The following is a 16405-nucleotide window of genomic DNA, read 5'->3' as shown; positions in this document are numbered from 1 at the left end:
TACAAAATGAATGCTTAATTTTGAATTTAAATTCTCTATTGCAGAGTGACTCTTCTACCTTTTGTTAGAATTAAATAAGTATTTATTTAGAATGATCTGAAAATGGTTTTATAGAAATTTCATGTATCAAAAGCACTAGTGGTATTGGTTACTTGGCACCAGTGAGTTGCAATTGTTGAGGACTTGTCCTGGTATCCGTTTGAAAAAAAGTGGTACTGCACAGCTCTAATGTATTTTGACTGGCACTGCTATCAACGTATCGCTTCCCGTTCCCTCTCCATCATGTGTCTATCAGGTATCTTCAAAGGATGGGTAGTTTTATTTTCTTTAGCTTCATTTACTACTCAGGAGCTAACTTATTATTACTCGTAGAGTGTATGGACTTTTGGATATGTAAGAAGTATAGAAAGCAAATGGACGTTAATGGCCATTTATTCCATCCTAGTAATGCACGCGGGCGTACATGCAATGCGCGGTTGCAACTGGGCGTATCCACAGAATAAAGTCAGATAATTCTGTCAAACACGGAATTCCCGTGGAATGCAGTTTGACCGCACGCATGACTCACGTTGGTGTCATCCTCATGGTTTTAGATGGATGATGCTTAACACAGCTACTCCACACTTTGTTTTATTATTTGTGATTACTGACACCAATTTAAAGGAAGCCATCCATCTTGATTCAAACAAAAACACAGACAAGGAAAAAAAAAACACACACATTTGACTTTTCAATTCACTTCTCTTCATTTTAATATTAAATGTTACCAAAGTATCTTAAATACACCCAAGTTTGATCTCTGCAAAATACTTTTGGATAAGATACACGCATACAATGAAATTACACGGACGTATGAGCTCATGGACGGTGAGCTATTTTTAGAACAGGCTGGTTGGCTGACTGATGCCCGAGTCTTCTTTGAACCTCACCTACAAGTTTTGTGAGGTGTCTTTTTTTGGGGGGGGGGGGGGGGGGGCTGTCATAGACTCACGTTAAGCAAATTATTGGTAACAGTGCTAATGACTACATAAAATTGTCACATCACAAGGACTTAGACGTCCTTGCGATATTTCCTCGTATTGCTTTGTGATCATTTTTCAGCCATCTGGTTTTCAAAGTTGGACCCCGTCCGGAACACAGACGAATTCCTCGTTACTGCTGACACCTGGCGGTGAGATTTCAATTGTCGTCGTAGACTAAAATCTGTCGCAACTTCATGTTTTTGGATGTGACTTTGTTTTTAGTATCGACATCACTTTGCAGTGTCGCACAAGTGGACTGCATCATACTAACAGGTGTTTATAACATTCGAAATAAAATGTTTCGCTCAACAAGGATCCAAAATATTAGGAACAGCTCAGTGCGTGATACAATGGCAAGGCTGGCAAAAACTCCCGAATCGGTTTCAACACAGACGAGACTATTGTTCAATCGATAGATACCGGAATCAGAGTTAGAATCATTTGGGGTCAAGTTAAATGCATTTTAAAAAAGGTTGTCAATAATTTGTACCAAAATGAATTGACGTGTGAGAAAGTTGTGTTTAATGTGAAATCCAGAGAATGTCGATACATGGAGCAGATATAGAAAGTCCAATACAGGGACCTTTGTGGATTGTGTCAGGTTTAACTACGCCTTTTCCCCCCCACATATCAACATGAAACAATTCTGATAGTACACGTCAGTACAAAACCTAGATATTAAAAAAAAAGTTAGTAATAAAATAGACTCTATAAGCATCTTTCATAATTCCTTTTGTTGAATAGCGTTGAGTCGACCGCAGCTGTGTAGCGGGTCTCTCCAAATGGTGTTATTCCAGTGTGCCACTTTTACAATGTGTAAAACACAAAATCCAAAAGGCCAGACAGGATAGTCATGGAAGAAGTGGCAATGGGTAATTCCGATGTTTGAGGAGCACTTAGATGTGCCTTTCTTCCTACATCACAAAAAGCAGGATTACACAGTAACGCGATCGTTGGTGAAAGTTATTCAAGTTTAGCTGTCTTTTTAAATACACATTTTCAATTGGTCCTGGCAATATTTCATGCGCAGGGCTTCAACTTCATTTACCTTAATTGCTGTATATAATTCTAACAATCATAAACACGTGCGTGTGCGCGCGCACACACACATACATCCATGAATTGCTGGGTGCAAAAATAAACTAAATTCTGTTGGTGCGTAAGCTAAACAAGTTGGAGGATTTTTCATCGATAAAGTTGAACTTCTTAACCAAGCTTGAAGTCAGGCAATTTCCCAAATGTGCCGCGGTTCATCGGTGCATCCTCATAGAACATATTTGCACGGAACACCGTTTCAACCAGTACCTGGCTCACTTAGAAACACAATCAAACTTTAAACAGTGTCATTATTACTAAACTTGGATGGACATACAAATGAAGTCATATAAGAAAATAGGCCTTTTATAAAAGTGCAAATACAAAGACGATGATTGAACAGCCAATTTACAGTGCATTTTTTTTTCAGTGTTTAAACGTGTGTGTGTGTGTGTGTAACTGTTCCGTATTTGAATTAAAATGTATTCTTCTTCCCATGAGTGAATTAGCAAACACCTCGGGTTTTAAAATACAATGAACCTCCGCATATTTGCAGTTTAAAGTTCAGAAATTCATCCATTCTCTACCACTTATCTGGGTTCAGGTTGCGGGGGCGACGGCTTTAGCAGGGAACCCCAAGACTTGCCTCTCCCCAGCCACTTCTTGCAGCTCTTCCCGGGGGATCCCAAGGCCAGCCGGGAGACATGGTCTCTCCAGCGTGTCCTCCTGGCTCGTCCCCACGGCCCCCTGCCGGTGGGATATGTCCAGACACCTCACCAAGGAGGTGTCCAGGAGGTATCCTAATCAAATCTGTGGCATCTTCATGTCAAGGAACTACGATGAAGTGAAATGAGGAATCTAATTGACACAAAAGTAGATTTGCCACCATTTTGGTGCCGAGGAACTTTGTTGAAATGCGTCAAAGAGTTTCATTGAGGCGAATAGCGGAGGTCAACCGTATTCCACAGTCACATGTTGTCAGGAGACAAAGTCCAACGGGCAGCAATTCCTACAAATGACAGCAGTAACTCAACTCTGCATAGATTTAGTTTTAAGACACACACAGGTAAAAAAGTAACAGTACTACTGTATCAGCGGAGGAGCGAAGACACTCCTTTCCAGCGACGCTTTCAGGGTGCGACATCTCAGCCAAGAAGTCGGAGGCTCCACAAGTCATTGGGAGATGTCACAGAGGCACTGATGGAAAACAGAGCCCTGAGTTACTTCACAACACGCTCACTTGTCACACGACCATCCACGAAGACGGATAACACAGTTCAAAGTGGCCTAAACACCATCAGAAGCAGAAATGATTGACATAAACGCGGATGCGCCTGTATTCCCAAAAGGGTTATCATCGTCTGGCAATTTTTCATGATGGTTCATTTTGATCTTGTTTTGACTTTAGCTTTTTAAAGTCGGTTAGTTTTAATTATGCCGAGTTTTTTCTTTCTGCCTTTTATTTTTTCGAATAGGCTTCATTGTAATTTTTATTCGTTTTAGTGTTCGTTCTATCGATTACAATATAGCGCAGTTGTCGAATGCAAGACAGGAAATCTTTTTCAGTGTTTACGACAACTCCTAACCTTGATTTACAAACATCCAACGCGCATGGGAATGCTCCACGCTTACCCAGGGAGGTGGTACTGAACTGTGTCCTCTGCAGGGTGGCGAAGCCGGGCTTGTCCGAGAGCAGGACGCGGCGCGAGGCCGCGACGTCGCCGTTCCTCTGCAGCGAGGCGCAGCCGTGAAAGCTCCCATCCAGCTTTGTCTGAATGTTGCCGGAGCTGTGCGCGCGCTTGATGTCGACGCAGTCGGGACACGCGGCGTGCCCGTTGCGCGTCCGGACCTGGCGGCAGAGGAGCGCGTCGGCCCGGCGCTCGTGCTTTGTCACGGCGCTCAGGGTTCCGTTGGACAGGGACAGCTTGGTGAAATGGCCGCTTGCCGGCTTTCCCGAATGCCCGTATCCGTTCGCGCGTCCTTCCCGATCCATCAGAGGCGATCTCGGGATGTCTTTGCGCGTGAAAGCGGGCTTGACAAAGGCCACGAGGCTCTCTTGGCTCCGACCCTCGCGGCCCCTTTGGCCCTCTGCTTGAAACGGATCTCTCGGGGATCTGGTGCTCCCCCCGAAATGGACCTTGTTTTTTCTCAGTGTGGAATCTCTGCTGGGAGGCGCACTGTGGCTGCTGATGTGCGCTCCTAACATGGCCACCCTCTGAAGTTGGATGTCCGAAGTCCTGCCGGGCTCCTGCCTCGCTCTCTTATTCGATGACCCGACCCTCAGGGAGCCATCCTCGCTGCCCTTGACAGAGCCGCTGAGGTGCCTCTCCATAGCGGGCCTGCTCTGTCCCTCGGGGATTTTGGGGGAGTAGCATGATTCCGCGCAGCTCAGGCTACTGCCGCTTGGCGAGCTGCACTCCTGTCCGCCCTCAAAGGCTCCCCGCTGGGCGTGCGCTTGCGGCGGGGTGGCCACCAGAGCTACGATCGGCTCTTTGGTACATCGAGGACGGCGGCCCGACTCCAGATATTCCACCAGCTCCCCGGACTGAGTCTCGACCGAGTGCTTCATGCGATCCTTGGCTCTGAAGGACCATCGCAGCGGCAGGACTTTGCCCAAAGACTCCCTGGCCTTCGTTGGAGATCTCATGCTGACGCTCCTTGCGTGGGTCCCGCGGACGAACGGTTTGGACTCCAATTCACCTGTTGGAATAAAAAGAAACCGTACGCCGGCACGGTGGCCGAGCACATTGTTTGCCAACCTCTTGAACTCAACACAAAAATCATCGATATACGGAGTGTACTGTATTTTATTTGCATACTTGGAGGCTATTGCGAGGTTTTGTTTACACAGGCAATTCCGAGTGTGACAATCACAATACAAGACGGAATGCCGTATACCGCGTACTCACTTGCGTCCGCAGTTTTGCGGCGCTCTTCAAACACCGGCCGAGCGGTCGGATCCGGACGTTGCATGGGCGCCGGCGGCACTGAGCTGGATGCCGCTGACACCGGCGCACCTCTGTCACTAGCCCCGGTCAGCCGCGCCAGCCAGTGGTCCGAAGCGTTTGAGCTGGTGGAACCTGCAAGACCAGGAGAGAAGCTGTCAAGAAGAAGTGATTTATCCATCTTGTCATTTTTTTAGGAGACTATTACACGAGGGGTCACAAACTTTTTCGGAAACTGAGAGCGATACTTTTTGCAAATCGAATTGTGCATGTCCCCTTTTCTCTTAAAAACATCAATAACCTCCATTTCAAAAGACCAACTGCTTTCATACAGTTCTGACCTTTGGATGCAAAAGTCTATCATTTTGAAAGAGAAAAACGACACGGTCCGACTAACCGGTGACCGAAGAACTCGCAGACCACGGCGGGATTGTTTTTCTTCTTTGATAGAAGAGGATATAGGCGCCTCGTGTGCACACGTCTCCCTCCGGAACTGCCTCGGCATTGCTGTCGTCGTAGCCGTACCACTGAGCGTCCACCGAGTTTCGGCAAAAGGCTGCCGGCACGGGAACAAACAAGCTTGAGAGCCGGCAAATGCATCTTGGCAATCGTCGTCACATCGGACCATCGAATATTTTTATTCCGATTTTATTTTGGGACCACTTTTTTTTTTTTGTCGGTCTCGCATTTTTCTTTTCTTAGGTCATTGTCACACGTTGTCAAGAAATAATTCCTGCATTCATGATGAGGACACTTGTTTTGTTGACCGACCTGTGTAATGGCCCCCGTGCATCCCCCCGTGATGGTTGCACACGGCGTAGAGATCGTAGAGGACGTCAGGGGGAGCCAGCTCGGGCCGGCCGGCTTGCTTCCAGCCCTGAGGTGGGCCGTGGTTGCGGTTGACCACGTGCGGCGTCATGTCCAGGTCCACCAGGGGGAAACGCACAAACGTGGTCAGCTTGTTTCTCCGCTCGCCCACTTGCCTGAAGCGCTTCAGGTGGAGGATGAGGATGTCCGGTAGCGTCCACAAGCTCATCTTCACCATCCCCTGCTGCAGCTGCTTGCAGTGCGGACACTTCCAGGCATCGTCGGGGGCGAGCTGCAAGGCGTGAGACAGACCCGTGTCTCGTATTGTCCACTTCCTTCATTCGTTCCAGGAGAATTTGATACGGAACAACCACGACGCCATTCCAATCGATGTGATCAAATGTGTTCGCTTATGAATAAGTTACCGACCTGCTCCTCTTTGGTGTAGAGCTGAAAACACTCATCCAAGGTGCAGCTGTACTGCTGGACATGCTGCTGCTGCTGATTCCTCACGCTGTCCGCATCCTTCACCACCTCCTCCTGAATGTTACCAAACAGGCTACAAGCCAGGATGCAAATAGGCTTTCAGTACAGTGAACTGCGAACTTGAAAAGTTGAGTCGAAGCAGAAGCCTAATTATTCACCAGTCTTTGATTCTGTACTCCCATTCAACGATGAGCTTCACATGCGGCGGTCCTCCCGGGCTGCAGAGTTTCAAAGCTCTAAACAAAAGCACCGATTGTTTTACTGACTTCTTCCCAGTGTAACATCGATCCATTTACGATTGCGTTTGCCCTCATTCGGGCTGCAGGGACTGGTCACCAGCCGATCGTAGGGCGCATATAAATAAATAACCATTCACACTGATGTTCACAACTGGGACCGGTTTTTGATCTTCAATGGGACTAAAATGCACATTTTTGGAACGCGGGAGGAAGATGGAGTACCCGAAGCACTCAGAATCCATCCACTAAAACCCCCAAAACAAAACATGTATTTTATTTTTAAAATTTGTTCAGCAGTGATTGTCTGATATAGCATTCGCTCCACTAGATGTCAGCCTTTCCAGGGAGCAGAAAGATGAAGAACCCGTTACCATTCAAATTGGGAGATGTTTAACCTTCACGACCTGTTGTACTCGTGTGATTGGTCATAAGACAAAAAAAAATTGTTCAGGAAGTTACAAAACGCATATCTGTAAATATGATACGAGTATATAAAACACTTCTGCTTGATGACTGAACAAACCAAACATAAAAGGATGATTCAGTGCATTTCTGTTCTTTCCAAGGAACAAATCAAACTGTTTGCGCAATCACATTGCACCGTACGGATTGAGGTTGATGTGATAAAACACTCAGGCCTAAAATGTAACCTGACAGGTTGCTGAAAAAGTCCTCAACCAAACAAATAAATAACTGTCTTTTTATCTTGCCAGGTAACACCAAATAAAATAAAAAATTCATGCAAATGGGACTATTTTGAGTGATTGCTTCGGGTGTGGCCCACAGCAGAAAACAGAATTCAGCAGGTAGCATAATTAAGCACCCAAGACTACGCAGAAGAAACTTTTTTTTTCACGGAATCATGGGACATGGTTGGGTGCTTTCAGAGGGGGGCGGGGGGAGTAGTCGTCATTTCACACATTCTGTCCTGGTTTAAAATTCACACTCCACACTGACCTGTCGACGGCAGGATGGTAGAGCGGCCGACCGTCCTGCGGGGACAAGTAGCTGTAAAATGACGAGCCTCCGACCACGCGGATGTTGAAGAGCACTCTGTTATTCTGCAAGAAGAACAAATCACGCGATCGCACCGTGTCCAAGACACCGCTTGCATTGCAAAGTTGCCTCTGGTGTCGAAGAGAATACCATCCGCTCGAGGATTAGACCACGGTGGGACCTCAAAGTTCGATTGCCACAAGAGTCCAATCTTCATTTTGAGGTTGAAAAATATGCCACCCCATTGCGGCTTTCCTTTGCATGTTCTCGTGCCTGCGTGGCTTTTCTCCGGGTGTTGGGGTTTCCTCATTAATTAATCATCCGAATCTACCATCAGCGATCTGCGTGAGGAAGATCGCTGGCCCAATCAACGTTGGACCAGCCTCACAGAACAGATTGTGGTCGCCGTTCACGCACGTTTTAATGTCGCTCTTGCGTGTGTTAACGAGGTGACTTGGTTACAAACTCTTTTCAGAAGGGATTTTTCGAACAACGAGCAGAGTACAGCCTGGCGGGACGCTAACATATTGAGAAGCGGCAAAAAAACATCTTTGCAGTCTTGAGTGGGTTGAAAAGGCCCAAAGACGAGGACAAAAACAGGCGAAGCAATAAAAGCCCGATCTTCTACGTCTCCTTCGCCGCGTGCTTTTATTACTGCGAGATTTGCTCAGACGGGAGGTGCTTTTGGGAATGAAGGAGCTTTGCAAAAAATGAAGCAGATTTCCGCTCTTCCCGTATGAAATGTGGCCGCTGCATGCGGGCTGATCTCTAACACAAACACCCACGTAAGCAAAGCCGTCTCTGACGGAACAGCGCATTCCTGAGAGAGACGCTTGGATCAGAACCGAGTGCAGTGCCATGACCAGATCTCGTCCCCCCCCGTCTTTGCCGCTGCCCCAAAATCAGCCGAGTAGCCCTCAACAGGACAAAGGGGCCATATTGTGTGACCAAAGTTAAACGCTTCAATTTAAGATGAACCCTTTCGTGCGCCCTGTAACCTGATAACACCATAAACTGTCACTAAGCCAGATGACAGCATCCCTCGATCCTTTTTCACAATCAACCAACACTCCCCTTCTCCGCCAACCTCTTTCTCATTGCAGAATCGACATAAATCTGGGCACATGAACATACTCCGTGAAACGAAGAAGGAATTTGTATAAAAAGTCCGCGTATGCGAGTGGGAGCTAATATGACAAAATGTGAACATGCTGTGAAAAATATACCACAGCTGTCAGTGTGACTGCGTGAGGGAAAACCTGTGAAGATTCCGATCCGAGCCCCGACGGAAAAGGGCCGCAGAGCGGCGGCCTCGCGCCATCCGAGTTTGTTACGTCACAAGAGAGTCTGTTGGGCAAACTTCAGAAGCGATTGGCTTCAAAGCGCCAAAAAAGTCAACACGTCAGGTTTCAATGTGGGCACGGGGACTGGCTTCATTATCTTGCTTTTTGTCTGACAGCGTTTTGCCTGCGTGAAGGAGCGGCGCTGTCATTTCTCACACGAAATGCTTTTTACCGCTTTAACGCACACGTTCGCTGCTCCACTGAATATTTCAAGCCGAACGGATCTCATCTCTGCCAACAAAACTGCTTCTCACAGCTTGTAGCGAAAAGATCAATAACTTGGGCCGCCTGCGTGTTTTGTAACAGATTACATTGCTATTCGCGCTGTAGTCGGCACCTTGCCAACCTTTTCAAATCCTTTCTGGCACATTCAGTCGCAGGGAAAAGGACAGCGAGAAAAAGGACTGCCTTTGAATTTCAATCGGTACGCGGGCTAAAATTAGAAGCGGAAAAATCCACTTGACAGTGTCATTAATTGACACAAGCTGCTATTGATTTCCTTTCAGCGTAGAGCAAACATCTGCTCTTTCGCGGAGCGGGGTGGCTACCGAAAACCGGATGGCACTTGACGGTGTACTTTGAATGCGCCGGCTCAGCGCCGAGGCGGCGCGGAGAAAACCCGCACGAGCGCATTGAAAACATGCAAACTGCACACACGAATGCCGGAGCCCGGAATTGAACCCCCAACCTCACAACTGTGAGGCGGATGTGCTCGTCACTTGAAATGATTTACTTCAAACTTCCTACACAGGATCCTATTTTTTGTAACGAGTTGTCCCGTACCTGTGCCGGCGCCCCGTTGATCATCAGGTAGTAAAGCTTGCTCAGAACGCTTTGCTGTAGCTGATCCCAGGAAATAGACCGATCCTCCCTCATTAAGAATGGAGGGCCGAACCTAAAACGACGACACGGGACAAAAACCCTCGTGAAGTTGACATGAAACCTCGCGCGCTACCGTGCAAAGAAAAGAAGCGATTTTGACATTGGAGCAGGGTAATAATAATAATAATAATAATAGATTTTATTTATAAGCGCCTTTCAAGACACCCAAGGACACTTTACAATAACAAAAAACACAAAACAATACGGGTTGAGCAGCGGCAGCCAAAACGCGCCAGCGTTCACTCAACCCGAAAGTCAGAAAGAAACAAGGGAGGGACAGGGGGAGAAAAAAAACCCCACGCTCGAACTACCCTCATTTGAGGATAATTTGAGTGAGGCAAAAAACTCCTGCACAAGCATATGACAGTTACAACAGGTCACAAGACATAAACAATGAAGACGGTGAAACAAGGGAATGTATGAGGGAGGGGGTGATGGTGGGGGACTAGCTTCCATGCGTACTACACATTTTGGTGTCGTTAGCAAAGCGCGGTGAAGGACAAAACAGAATTAGCTGATGAGAAGTGGGGGGAAAAAAAAAACATCACTCTAAAAGAACGGAACCCATGACACATTTATGATAACACACATTTAATTGAAGGCGGTCCGCCATTGTCTGCTTGAGATTTATTAGCAGTCCCCGTAGGCGCGGACGGTGAAGAAAGAAAAATAAAAGTGGGGCTCTGCAGTCAAGGGCGGACCGACGATGTCCTTGCGTTATTCCAACAGTGTCTGTTCACTCCCAAAGTCAATGTTCTGTAGGGAAGCCTTTGGATCAATCATTTGCGCTACAATGAAATGGCATGGTGACATTCAAGAGAAGCCATGAATGCTTTTTAGGTTTCACACTCACCACTAGTTTTTATGACCTTTTTGTTTGTTTTTTTACAGTAAATAGTGAGATACGTTTACCGGACAAAATTTAGTGGTACAAAATAAGGCGGATACCTAAAACTCGCCCTCTCCTCACTCACTTCCAATACATCCAAAGTATTTTCGCGACTTCCATCAATCATTGAGCCTCGGCCAAGGTTGGCACTCTCCCGAGTGACAATTGAGCTCTGCATGAACCATCACAACATTGTTCAAACGGAAGCAATGCTGTTTTCCAAAGCTTTTTGCGCACACACACACAGAGCAAGTCATTTCACGTCGGGTGGTCCTGCGCTTTGTTCACAGAGAACCAGTTGGAGACACGTGACCGCAATGTCACCCTCTTGGCAGAGCAAAAGTCTCCCACTGTCATCTGACGAGTCCGACGGGCGGCGGGCGCTTTGATCAATGACAGTAAGTCATTTTTCAAGGAGAAACCGACACGCGTGAGTCAGACTCTCACGGGTGAGACTGGCCTTTCTCACGGCCGCGTTGGCCGGCTGGCTCACCTTTATCGATCCTCCTCGATTGGACGAGACGGGCACGGGGACCCGACGGATCGACGGGCCGGCCAGATGTTGGATTCCTTCACTCATTTATTTTCAAACTCCTCTCGCGGGGAGATAGATGCGAGGCACTTATTTTCCTGAGAGGTGAGATGACCTTGATGTGCTTCTGGCACAGAGTAGCGCTAAATATAAAATGAGCGAGCATCCCACGGAGGAGGGAGAGCAACCGGATGATAATAATACTCACTCAAGTAGATGAGTGCCAAGATTTTAAAGTGCTTCAAATCAAAAACTCTCATTCAGCGACTGACATAATTGAACATGTGATTGTATACGTACACACACACGCGCGTGCACGCACACACACACACGCACACGCACACGCGCACACGCACACGCACGCGCACGCACACACACACACACACACACAGTGTGGAACTCAAGTCCCTGTCCCACATTGAGTCGCCTTTGCAAATCTTCCCAATTGTTTGCCGCCATTTTTGCTGCACTACGGTACGCTGTTGATTTGAGTTTTTGTTGGTGCGTTTTGACGTGCTAGTGCGTTTAGTTCTCTGCTGTTGCGGACGTGTTTTTTTTTTTTTTAAGGTCGCCGTTGTACTTTGCACATGCAAATCAGTCGTCCAAACTGGGAATGATGTGGGCAAGCTAATGGCAGCATTTGGTAAGCTGCTTCTGTCTAAAGTTGAAGCGTACATGTTATTTTTGGGGCATCACTTTCTCCTCATCTTAAATCGCACAAGAGCAAGTGGAGATTATGGGGAAAATGGAAGATGAGGACGCGTGGAACTTGTGTCATCACCTAACAGTTTGCTGGCCTGCTCCTGCCGCGTTGCATACCAACAGCAAAATCTTCAGTGGGACGCCCTGGTTGAGGAATTCTGAAGACAGCGCCCCGGACGCAGGTAATCTTTTAGCCTCGGGACCGGCGGTATATGTCGAAGATGGCGGTAGACTGTGATGGGATCCTAAAGAGACACACGGGGAGAAACATTTGAAGAGCGCTCCACCTGAATGCCACGCAAAAACCGATTTTCCGATTCCTTCTTGGCAAGGCGACCGATTGTGGGACTGATGTCGAAATTGAACACCCTGAGGTGGGAGCGAGGAGGCGGCCTGTGATACGGATGAGACAGCAGCTCTCCGTTTAGGGGACTGATTCATGGAACGGATGGACTGACGGCGGTCTCAACTTCTCCGCGGGAGCGGTTATCTCATGCGGCTTGCGACCCCCCCCCCCCGCTTGTGTTTAGACGAACAAAGGAGGAGTGTGTTTATAACATCCCCGTGAAAATGCGACGGTGCATTTTTGTCACACAGTCGACAGGCTCGGTGCTCGGCACGCAGGTCAGCGCCTACGAGCGTGACTGTGATCAATCGCGCAGCGAATCCTACTCAGACGACAAGCAATGGATTGGCCAAAGTTACCGAGTACCCCCCCCTCCCATTCCTAAACCACAATGTTTTATTAAAGCCTGTTGCTCCCCTGACAAGGCGATTCATCACCGCCAGCGGCGGTGATGGGTGTGATCTTTGCAAAGCAGCAAACAACTGTGTTAGCACGAGCCGCCTCTGACCGCTATAATTGGGGTGTGCCGGGCGCATTAATCTGGACGCTGCGAGAAGGGCAAGACCCATTCAAAACTAATCAAAGTCGACAAATACGCCATCAAAGCTCGAGCGTGAATAGACTGATTGCGATGTCGTGACCTCGGGAATTCAAATTCCGACGAGAACGCGCAGCTTTTAATTTGGTAACGTTGCTCTCATCAAGCTGGCGATAAAACTCACTTCCAATGGCGCGTGACAATTTTCTCAAGAAGTGACCTCTGACAGCTGAGGGAGCGAGGCAGCAAGGAAACAAACCTCATTTTAAAAGCCCTTTTTAAAACATGTTGAGGAACGACTAAAACGCTGAGGTCACCTCCTGTTTCGTCTTGCCGAGAGTTACGCGGGGCCGCCGCCGCCGCCGCCGCCGCCGCCGCCGTCAAGGAGAGCCAGCGCTCATCCTGCATTAAATCAAATCTTTTTATGGCTTGCTGTCAAGCGCCGTACGCTTTCCACACTTCTGCTTCTTGTCTCCTTTCGCTTCTCCCCTGCTGTTTTCCCGCACAATTGTCTTTGTGTGGTATCGCGATTTATGTTTTGACACCACGTCGACAAACGCACACCCCGGCGCCTGTTAAATCGCGGGTCTAATCGGGGGGGGAAAAATGTGCGGGAAATCCAATGTTTGTGACATTGTCGCCGCTCTGCACTCCCGTGCGCTCTTTCAGCCGAGCGCCCACCAGGAAGAAGCAGACTAAACACGGTCAAACTATAATTAGAAATGACTTTTCCTCAAGGATTCGGCTCTCCGCACACGCACGCACACGCGCGCACACACACGCACACACGCACACACGCACACACGCACACACGCACGCACGCACGCACGCACGCACACAAGCACACACGCACACACGCACACACGCACACACACACACACACACACACACACACACACACACACACACACACACACACACACACACACACACACACACACACACACACACACACACACACACACACACACACACACACACGCTGCACTCGCACTGTAAAGTGACGCGACACCGCACTACAGTATGAGGAACTGATACGAGAAGGGGGGCGGGGGGAAATGGAGGTGGTCTATTCCGATTTTTGTGCTTATTCGTGCATTACGACTTGCGATCAAACCGGCAAACAGCGATATTATTATCTTAAAATACACGTAGCCAGTTATAAATGGACCAGATTTTCAACCTGAAAGCTACCTGAAGTCCGCGCAGAGCCGCCTCGAATGTAGAGAGGCGGAGCCTGGAAGGCGTAGATGACGTCATTTTCCGCTATACTGGTTAGGTCGTCTTCGTCAAAGAAGGAACGCTGGAACCCGGTGGCGTAAACTTCAGTCAGGATCACCTATGGAGGGAAAGAGTTTTTTTTTTTAAGCTGGCGGGCCCCGCCTTGTAGCCTCCATATAGAAAATGAGTCTTCATCTCAGAAGCATGAATGAACCCAAAAGTGCTTTGTGCTGTACACTTATTCGACTTCACGTTACTCCAGTCGGAACATCTCAAGAGAACTTTCGCAGTGGTTTTACCTGATCCGGGGAAACGTTGCCCTCGTCAGCCACCATCCTTCTCAAGCGGGCGACGGAGCCGAACAGAGGCACGGCCAGAGCAACTCGCAGGTACCTTTGTGCCTTTGTGCTGAACACCAGAGTCACACACACGGGCCTGCCGGAGAGAGCGACGCACGGTTAGGATGAGTGAGTGAGCCCGCCTCACCTCTCTTTGGGTCACGTTCTGAGTTTGAGCAGACTGAGCGATGGCCAGGAGGGGACAAAAGAAGACTTTCATGAATAAATCAATACATTTTAACATGAATAATGGATCATTAGGAGTCAAGTTTTATGACGGGCAAATAATGGAATCTATTGCATTTTTAAAAGCAGGGAGCCCTCGGCTCTGACCTCTCCAGAGGCAGCCGCCCCTTTTACGCAGATTTTCAAGCTGACAACATAGTGCGCCAGGTACTCCTCACCTCTCTTTGTAAAGTGCACCGGGCATCGATATGCGTTAAAATAGCGACACGGAATGTGTCTTTGCCTGGCCTTCAAATGCCCCCCCCCCAAAGATAAAAAAATCAAGTGTGGTGAGATCTGGTAGGCCGCTCCTTAGGAGACCGATCCAATCCGAGCATCTGAAATTGCTTGATTCTAACCGCCGATGCCCGTGTCAGGATGAGATGGGCGCTCCATCTTGATGAAAGTAAACTCAAAGGTACCATCCTCGTTTAGCAGGGTTGGGAAACGTTCTTCTTGCAACATGTTAAGATACTGTTTGCCAAGATTTTCATTTAAAAAAAAAAAAAAAAGGATTCTTTCACTCTTTATCTTTACCAAAAATGTACCAACACCTTGGGCTTTTTTTTTTCTTTCATCCAAGGGAGATAAACTGGGCACGCTTTGAAATGCGGTTTCAAAACAAACATAGCCATGTAGAATATACAGTATAGAAAAATATTTTTTTGAAATTGCCATGATGCATAAAGATCCTGTATAAAAGTATGTTTATTTAATGGGCAATTTCACTTTTTTTTTTCTCCACCAATCGATACCAACAGTAGGTAGCTCATTTGGACTTCAGGTCAAAACAGTGACGGCACCCCTGCACCAATGCAAGATAGATTAGCAACCAAACTGGATAAACAAAATGATTCATTATGCAAGGATTGCAATAGCGTCGACAGAGGATCCAATGTTTGGGTTGTTCAGCACAGGGCACATTTGTTTGGAGGCAATCTGTGTGTTCTGAGTACATGGCTCAGCCAGTAAGAATATTTGCACACAAAGAAACAAAAAGAACCTTGACAACTGACTTGGTTTGACTCAGTAGACCCTTTTCAGTAAAGCCCAAAGAAATTACTGTTTGAAAATGCTTTCACAGAGAGGATCCACCAGTGAGATTTGTTGAGTTGAATTGTTTTGGGGAATAAATACCGGAACGTTTAGGATGCTCCATTCCACAAAATGACCCCCCCCCCCCCCAATATAAATATACACATAAATGCAGATTGAAAGGCGATTCAAAGCACTGAACGACATTGGCGTCAATCGCCTAAACCGCTGGTTGCGGCGGATTCACGGACAAACTGCTCATATGGTGAAACCCTGCGGTACTCACCTGGTCTGGCGAAGAGGAATCGGCAGTGAGATGCAAAGGAAAGGGTCAAAGGTGTTGCTCTGTTTCAAACAATGGGGGCATGTCAGTGAAGATCTGTGGTAAAAAAAAAAGTGCACACTTATCAGTCTCCGGGACTTGGCTGTACTTGCAAATTAATCTCACTGATTACGTCTGGCAGGAATGGAAAGGCCTTAATTACATCACATGAGAAGAACCCCCCCCCCCAAAAAAAATATATAAGAGATATACGCTCTTATCTGATTGGGAGGGCTGGAGAAGACAAGCTTTCCATCATGTTGCATCACTTTCAACAGTGCCACTACTGCCGTGTAATACCACAGCGGGCTGCTTGCAAGGAAACGTGGAGAACTTCAAAGTTTTTTTTTTTCCCCTCCACATCTGACAAGAAATTGTACAGTGCCGGCAATAGCCGCAGCACGCCCGGCGACCCTTGTGAGGAGAAGCGGATTAGAAAATGGACGGATGGATGACTGCACATCATTGTTACTTATGCTGTCAGCGGAGGTCACAAGAACGT

The 16405-nt window shown here is 47.6% G+C and overlaps 1 protein-coding gene across 1 annotated transcript in view; it reads right to left on the bottom strand.

The window, feature by feature from the left end:
- Positions 1-1521: 1521 nt before the first annotated feature.
- The window catches only part of usp43b (ubiquitin specific peptidase 43b), a 30754-nt gene continuing 15870 nt past the window's right edge, over positions 1522-16405 (bottom strand). Inside the window, exons 4-16 of the mRNA XM_086132765.1 lie at positions 15868-15960; positions 14283-14418; positions 13957-14101; positions 11958-12123; positions 9657-9768; positions 7492-7595; positions 6454-6531; positions 6239-6368; positions 5774-6101; positions 5400-5558; positions 4967-5137; positions 3690-4757; positions 1522-3254 (exon numbers count right to left, since the gene is read on the bottom strand). Coding sequence (XP_085988891.1) covers positions 3244-3254; positions 3690-4757; positions 4967-5137; positions 5400-5558; positions 5774-6101; positions 6239-6368; positions 6454-6531; positions 7492-7595; positions 9657-9768; positions 11958-12123; positions 13957-14101; positions 14283-14418; positions 15868-15960 — 2701 coding nt within the window. The 3' untranslated portion in view covers positions 1522-3243. The remainder of the gene's footprint in view (positions 3255-3689; positions 4758-4966; positions 5138-5399; positions 5559-5773; positions 6102-6238; positions 6369-6453; positions 6532-7491; positions 7596-9656; positions 9769-11957; positions 12124-13956; positions 14102-14282; positions 14419-15867; positions 15961-16405) is intronic.

Source organism: Hippocampus guttulatus, chromosome 16 (genome assembly GCF_054856545.1).
Source record: "Hippocampus guttulatus isolate MCC_2025c chromosome 16, RoL_Hgut_1.0, whole genome shotgun sequence".
Classification (NCBI taxonomy): Eukaryota; Metazoa; Chordata; class Actinopteri; order Syngnathiformes; family Syngnathidae; genus Hippocampus; species Hippocampus guttulatus.
The sequence above is the reverse complement of the archived record's forward strand: the minus strand, read 5'-3'. Positions and strand labels throughout refer to the sequence as shown.